Source organism: Mizuhopecten yessoensis, unplaced genomic scaffold (assembly GCF_002113885.1).
Source record: "Mizuhopecten yessoensis strain PY_sf001 unplaced genomic scaffold, ASM211388v2 scaffold11091, whole genome shotgun sequence".
Classification (NCBI taxonomy): domain Eukaryota; kingdom Metazoa; phylum Mollusca; class Bivalvia; order Pectinida; family Pectinidae; genus Mizuhopecten; species Mizuhopecten yessoensis.
The window spans coordinates 1,301,880-1,309,499 of NW_018408875.1; the positions used below are offsets into that span (position 1 = coordinate 1,301,880).

The 7,620-nt window shown below is 52.4% G+C and overlaps 1 protein-coding gene across 1 annotated transcript; it reads right to left on the reverse strand.

Moving 5' to 3' along the window:
• Window positions 1-1,081: 1,081 nt before the first annotated feature.
• On the reverse strand, window positions 1,082-6,823 carry LOC110465572 (proline-rich extensin-like protein EPR1). Its single transcript, XM_021521492.1, has 2 exons — window positions 6,707-6,823; window positions 1,082-2,713 (listed from the first exon to the last, which is right to left on the reverse strand). The coding sequence occupies exons 1-2, from the start codon at window positions 6,821-6,823 to the stop codon at window positions 1,082-1,084; spliced, it is 1,749 nt and encodes a 582-aa protein (XP_021377167.1).
• Window positions 6,824-7,620: the final 797 nt, after the last annotated feature.

Sequence of the window (7,620 nt, forward strand, 5' to 3'; positions counted from 1 at the left end):
GTTAGGGTGAGAATGAGGGTGTGTGGAGGTCGGTGAGGGTGTGTTAGGGTGAGAATGAGAGGATGTGGAGGTCGGGGAGGGTGTGTTAGGGTGAGAATGTGAGGTTGTGGAAGTCGGTGAGGGAGGGTAAGGGTAAGAATGTGGAGGTGTTGAGGTCTGTGAGGGTGTGTTAGGGTCAGAATGTGTGGGTGTGGAGGTCGGGGAGGGTGTGTTGGGGTGAGTATAAGGTGATGTGGAGGTCGGTGAGGGTGTGTTAGGGTGAGAATGAGAGGATGTGGAGGTCGGGGAGGGTGTGTTAGGGTGAGAATGTGAGGGTGTGGAGAGCGGTGAGGGTGGGTTATGGTGAGAATGTGGAGGTGTTGAGGTCGATGAGGGTGTGTTAGGGTGAGAATGTGGGGGTGTGGAGGTCGGTAAGGGGGGGGGGGGGGGGGGGGGGAGGGGGGGGGGGGGTAGGGTGAGAATGAGGTGGTGTTGAGGTCGGTTAGGGGGTGTAAGGATGAGAATGTGGGTTGTGGAGGTCAGTGAGGGTGTGTTAGGGTGAGAATGTGGAGGTGTTGAGGTTGGTGTGGGTGTGTTAGGGTAAGAATGAGGGTGGGGGGGGTCGGAGGTCGTTGGTGTGTGTTAGGGTGAGAATGTGGGTGTGTGGAGGTCGGTGGGGGTGGGTTAGGGTGAGAATGTGGAGGTGTTGAGGTCGGTGAGGGTGTGTGAGGGTGAGAATGTGAGGGTGTGGCGGTCGGTGAGGGTGGGTTAGGGTGAGAATGAGGGGGTGTGGAGATCGGTGAGGGGTGTTAGGGTGAGAATGAGGGTGTGTGGAGGTCGGTGAGGGTGGGTTAGGGTGAGAAGGAGGGGGTGTGGAGATCGGTGAGGGGTGTGAGGGTGAGAATGAGGGTGTGTGGAGGTCGGTGAGGGTGTGTTAGGGGGAGAATGAGGGGGTGTGGAGGTCGGGGAGGGTGTGTTAGGGTGAGAATGTGAGGGTGTGGAGGTCGGTGAGGTTGGGTTAGGGTGATAATGTGGATGTGTTGAGGTCGGCGAGGTTGTGTTAGGGTGAGAATGTGAGGGGGTGGAGATCGGGGAGGGTGTGTTAGGGTGAGAATGAGGAGGGTGTGTGAGGGTGATAATGAGGGGATGTTGTTAGGGTGAGAATGAGGTGGAGTTGAGGTCGGTGAGGGTGGGTTAGGGTGATAATGAGGGGAGGTGGAGGGCGGGGAGGGTGTGTTAGGGAGAGAATGCGGGGGTGTGGAGGTCGGGGAGGTTGGGTTAGGGGGATAATGTGGATGTGTTGAGGTCGGCGAGGCTGTGTTAGGGTGAGAATGTGACGGTGTGGAGGTCGGTGAGGGGGTGTTAGGGTGATAATGAGGGGAGGTGGAGGGCGGGGAGGGTGGGTTAGGGGGAGAATGTGGAGGTGTTGAGGTCGGTGTGGGTGTGTTAGGGTGAGAATCAGGGGGTGTGGAGGTCGGGGGGGGTGGGGTAGGGTGAGAATGAGGGGGGGTGGAGCTCGAGGAGGGTCTGTTAGGGTGAGAATGTGACGGTGTGGAGGTCGGTGAGGTTGGGTTAGGGGGATAATGTGGATGTGTTGAGGTCGGCGAGGTTGGGTTAGGGTGAGAATGGGGAGGGGTTGAGGTCGGTGAGGGGGTGTTAGGGTGATAATGAGGGGAGGTGGAGGGCGGGGAGGGTGGGTTAGGGTGGGAATGTGAGGGAGTGGAGGTCGGTGAGGGCGTGTTAGGGTGAGAATGTGGAAGTGTTGAGGTCGGTGAGGGAGTGTTAGGGTGATAATGAGGGGATGTGGAAGTCGGGGAGGGTGTGTTAGGGAGAGAATGAGGGGATGTGGAAGTCGGGGAGGGGGTGTTAGGGTGAGAATGGGGGGGGGTGTGGGTCGGGGAGGGTGTGTTAGGTGTGTTAGGGTGAGAATGTTAGGGGGTGGAGATCGGGGAGGGTTTAGGGTGAGAATGTGAGGGGGCGGGGATCGGGGAGGGCGTGTTAGGGTGAGAATGTGTGGGTGTGGAGGTCGGGGAGGGGGTGTTAGGGTGAGAATGAGGTGGTGTTGAGGTCGGTGAGGGTGTGTTAGGGTGATAATGAGGGGATGTGGAGGTCGGGGAGGGTGTGTTAGGGTGAGAAGGAGGGGATGTGGAGGTCCGTGAGGGTGTGTTAGGGAGATAATGAGGGGATGTGGAGGTCGGTGAGGCTGGGTTAGGGTGATAATGTGGGGGTGTGGAGGGCGGTGAGGAGGTGTTAGGGGGAGAATGTGGAGGTGTTGAGGTCGGTTAGGGGGTGTAAGGATGAGAATGTGGGTTGTGGGGGTCAGTGAGGGTGTGTTAGGGCGAGAATGAGGGGATGTGGACGTCCGTGAGGGTGTGTTAGGGGGGGAATGTGGGGGTGTGGGGGTCGGGGGGGGGGTGTTAGGGGGAGAATGAGGAGGGGGGGTTAGGGGGAGAATGTGGGGTTGTGAGGTCGGTGAGGGTGGGTTATGGTGAGAATGTGGAGGTGTTGGGGTCGGTGAGGGTGTGTGAGGGGGAGAATGTGAGGGTGTGGAGATCGGGGGGGGTGTGTTAGGGTGAGGTGTAAGGATGAGAATGTGGGTTGTGGGGGTCAGTGAGGGTGTGTTAGGGCGAGAATGTGAGGGTGTGGCGGTCGGGGAGGGGGGGTTAGGGTGAGAATGAGGTGGAGTTGAGGTCGGTGAGGGAGGGTAAGGGTAAGAATGTGGGGGTGTTGAGGTCTGTGAGGGTGTGTTAGGGGGAGATGGGGGGGGTGGGGGGGTGGGTAAGGGGGGGGGGTAGGGTGAGAATGAGGGGATGTGGAGGTCCGTGAGGGTGTGTTAGGGCGAGAATGTGAGGGAGTGGAGGTCGGTGAGGGTGCGTTAGGGTGATAATGTGGGGGGGTGGAGGTCGGGGAGGGGGGGTTAGGGTGATAATGTGGTTGTGTTGAGGTCGGCGAGGTTGTGTTAGGGTGAGAATGTTGGGGTGTGGAGGTCGGTGGGGTTGGGGTAGAGTGATAGGTGAGGTTGGGTTAGGGGGATAATGTGGATGTGTTGAGGTCGGCGAGGTTGTGTTGAGAATGAGGGGGTGGGGAGGTCGGTGAGGGGGGGTTAGGGTGAGAATGAGGTGGAGTTGAGGTCGGTGAGGGAGGGTTAGGGGGAGAATGAGGAGGGGGGGTTAGGGGGATAATGAGGGTGTGTAGAGGTCGGTGGGGGTGGGTTAGGGTGAGAATGAGGTGGAGTTGAGGTCGGTGAGGGGGTGTGAGGGTGAGAATGTGTGGGGGTGGGTTAGGGTGATAATGAGGGTGTATGGAGGTCGGTGAGGTTGGGTTAGGGAGATAATGTGGATGTGTTGAGGTCGGCGAGGTTGGGTTAGGGTGATAATGAGGGTGTGTGGAGGTCGGTGGGGGGGTGTTAGGGTGAGAATGCGAGGTTGTGGAGGTCGGTGAGGCTGGGTTAGGGTGATAATGAGGGGAGGTGGAGGGCGGGGAGGGGGTGTTGGGGGGAGAATGGGGGGGGGTTGGGGGGGAGGGTGGGGGGGGGGGGGTAGGGTGAGAATGAGGTGGAGTTGAGGTCGGTGAGGGAGGGTAAGGGGAAGAATGTGGAGGTGTTGAGGTTGGTGTGGGTGTGTTAGGGTGAGAATGGGGGGGTGTGGTGGTCGGTGAGGGTGTGTGAGGGGGAGAATGTGAGGTTGTGGACAGTGAGGGGGGGTTAGGGGGGGGGGCCGGGGGTCGTTGGGGGGTGTTAGGGTGGGAATGTGGGGGTGGGGGGGTCGGTGGGGGGGGGTTAGGGTGAGAATGAGGGGATGTGGAGGTCGGGGAAGGAGGGTTAGAGTGAGAATTTGGGGGTGTGGAGGCCGGTGAGGTTGGGTTAGGGGGATAATGAGGGTGTGTGGAGGTCGGTGGGGTTGGGGTAGAGTGATGATGTGGAGGTCGGGGAGGGAGTGTTAGGGTGAAAATGAGGGGATGTGGAAGTCGGGGAGGGTGTGTTAGAATGAGGGTGTGTGGAGGTCGGTGAGGGGGTGTGAGGGTGAGAATGTGAGGGTGTTGAGGTCGGTGAGTGGGTGTTAGGGTGATAATGAGGGTGTGTGGAGGTCGGTGAGGGGGTGTTACGGTGAGAATGTGTGGGTGTGGAGGGCGGGGAGGGTGGGTTAGGGTGATGATGGGGGGGTGTGGAGGTCGGTGGGGTTGGGGTAGAGTGATAATGTGGAGGTCGGGGGAGGTGGGTTAGAGTGAGAATTTGGGGGTGTGGAGGCCGGTGAGGATGGGTTAGGGTGATAATGTGGTTGTGTTGAGGTCGGCGAGGTTGTGTTGAGAATGAGGGGGTGGGGAGGTCGGTGAGGGGGGGTTGGGGTGAGAATGAGGGTGTGTGGAGGTCGGGGAGAGGGGTATGGGGCTCGGGGAGGGGGGGTTAGGGTGAGAGGGGGGGGGTGTGGGGGTCGGGGAGGGGGGGTTAGGGTGAGAGGGGGGGGGTGTGGGGGGGAGTGGGGGGGGGGGGGGGGCGGTGGGGGGGGGGGGGTAGGGGGAGAATGAGGGGGGGTTGAGGTCGGTGAGGGTGTGTTAGGGGGAGAATGTGGGGGTGTGGAGGTCGGTGAGGGTGGGTTAGGGTGATAATGAGGGTGTGTGGAGGTCGGTGAGGTTGGGGTAGAGTGATAATGTGGAGGTCGGGGAAGGTGGGTTAGAGTGAGAATTTGGGGGTGTTGAGGCCGGTGAGGTTGGGTTAGGGTGATAATGTGGAGTTGTTGAAGTCAGTGAGTGTAGGTAAGGGTGAGGATATAGAGTTGTGGAGGTCGGGAAGGGTGTGTGATGGTAAGAAAATGGGGTTGTAGAGGCCGGGAGGGGTTGTTGAGTTGAGAAGGAGGAGGTCGGGGAGGTTAAGGAGGTCGAGGAGGTAGGATAACTGCGAGAGGAAATGGCCCATTATGTGAAATAGAAAACACTCAATAAAGGCGAGAATGTAAGTTATAGTATATTAACAGACACCTTTATAAAACATGTGTGTAACCATGACATCAGAACATACCACAGCCGTATCATGTTTCGTCTACAACGATAGGCAACAGGTTGTGCGGATCTAAACCCGTCAGTAATAACTGCAGACGCCATATAGCGACCTTGACATCGTACATACCGACAAGGTCACTGCTCAAGTGGTTCGGTGGCTGAGATACATACAGGATATAAATAGCTGACCAAAAAGACGTTCATTCATGAAACAGTTACACACGGCGGGAGCAGCACGTACAGTAGGTCACGTGCAGGTTAATCACATAAACACAGGAAACGAACTGATACGTTGTCAAAGGCAAAGACTGGTTAAGGATTTCTTCCTATCGGAAATAGCACGTGCGTGGCTTCATCAACGAAACACGTTGCAAATAAGTGGAAATTACCAAATGGTTGTTTGTGACTGGGGCGGAGTTTTATGCGGGGGTTCTTGGCTTCGGAACTATACTCTACATTCCTCTCCTGGGAATGTTTTGGGTTGAAACGGTGATAGTGCCGAATCAGTTAACACAAAGCATGTAGTGAAAATGTTGTACATACCCGTACCCATTAATATCACTTTAATATGTAAGATGTCGAAGTGATATTGCATCACCAGCTGTGTACGTATACGAACGAACACGTGTTACATTCACCTACACGTGTAGCCCACATTAGAGTATCTCGCCAGGTGGCAGGACCTATCAACCTTACAGCGGTTAGCTCCCTTTGTTCGCATCACTACCACCTGATATTTGTACAATTCCCAAGTGGCCGGGAGTGTTAAGCACATGACGGTGTTATTTTCTTCCAAATTACAATACTTTAATGGAAAGGGCGCTTCTTTCTACACAGCCTTCTGAAAACAACAAATGCCGCTCTCTCTTTATATACTTCTAATGGCTACAAGAGAACCGATTTCTTTTTAAAAATTGTATATGGGTCAGTCCATACAACCTCGCCAAAGTATTCGTGTATACCAAAATGTCCATTTAGATGTCAATACCTTCATCCGGGCATTTATTCATTCATTCACTCATTTAGTTTTGCCTTCTTTTCATTCTTCAAGCATTAATGGACGAAATTCCGATCGTGAAAATAATGAACAAAACTTTGCGTTGCACATTTGTTTAACAAGAGAAAACAGGGATTTATATAATGAATATTAAGAATTAGGGTGGGCGAGACATTATGTATTAAAATTAATTTGTAATTTACGTCGACGACGTTCGTCTCAGTACGGGTGCGTGTTGTACAGGAAGTGGTCGACACTGCCTAACTCGATAAGTTTAATGCCACAGCGACAATCCCAAGATCGTTAAACTTTTGATACGTTTATTTTGTTGTGCGTTTCGTCTTATTTCTTATATTTTTTATATGTAAACAAGTTTATAAGATTCCGATAAACAATGATACAAGTGCATGCAATTTCACTTCCGGTGGTGTCAATTGTGGTGAGATTCTTTCGTTTTAAGAATAATGCCATCTGTATCGGAATAATTGCATTGTTTGCCGATGCTGGTGTAAATAGCTTTGTCTATAGCTAAAGGCAAAGGGTTAAGAGAACGACTAAAGTGCGCCACTAGTACACGTACCTGTCCACACATCAATGCGCCAATCTCACGCCTTCCTGGTCCCTCTACTGGAGTCCCCTGTGTCGTGTCTTTGTATTCAGATATAAACTCTATGATACCATGCCAGAAGAGTGTTTTGCATATTTTGTATTGAACTGTTTTCCCTCAATTTTTACCAGGATTCCATTCAAAGCTCGCTGTTCTATGGTGTTACAACGAAACTGATCTGTTTCTGGAACGTTGGTAAATGTCATTGCTCTGCGTTTGAACTTGCAGCTTTGTTTCTGTTCCATTAGGGAATATAGTCTGGTAAGCCCTCCCTTGCCCTACACACCGGTATGAAAACGTGTTTTATTAACGTTAAATACACCCAAAAAAAACGTTTTGATGGAGTATATTATTCTTACTTTACGTGACAAAGTTTCTAGAACTGTCTGTTCTAACAACTGAGACGCCTGATTACGCCAGTGTAGGACTGTGATTGTGTACGTTAGTCGACAGCATCATGCTTCGCTTTTCTACATTGCACACTGATTGAATACTCCTCAATGCGCTAATTACACACGGTATATAGTTTATTCCGTTTTCATTTTTTTTATTTCTTGACATTTAAGGTCTTTAAGTTCCAAGCAGGTGACTGAGTTATACATCAAATCAGTACTGCCAGCTATTAAATTGTAAAGCATTCACCCGAACTACGTAGTTATACGTGTTCATACCCTTATACCTGCCATTGTATTCAGTGCTTAATTAATCCTGTAAAAAGTTCGTTACTGGGCCCACCCCGTGATCTACGCTCAGTTGATTACTGGGATAGTGGTAATGCACGCTTCTCACTTCTTTGAGAACATCGATCAAAATCTAATTTACTATGCCTTTCATTTTTAATAAAATAATTGGATTTTGCAGGATCTTTATCAAATGTCTATTTAAGTCAAATAATTGGGAGTGTTCCTACTGTACGTGTACTTTCACAATCACAGTCGTGTATAGCGGCAACGACAATCGACATTATTTTTTGCGTAATCAAAACTTCATCCGCACAATTAACACTTCTGGGAAAATAAAAATTTGGCAGTGTCTTAGTTCT

Coding starts and splice junctions, on each gene's coding strand:
- LOC110465572 (XM_021521492.1), bottom strand. CDS start 6,823: ATGGAACAGAAACAAAGCTGCAAGTTCAAACGCAGAGCAATGACATTT. Junction 2,714..6,706: donor GAGCTTTGAATGGAATCCTG/GTAAAAATTGAG, acceptor ACACCCTCACAG/ACCTCAACACCCCCACATTC.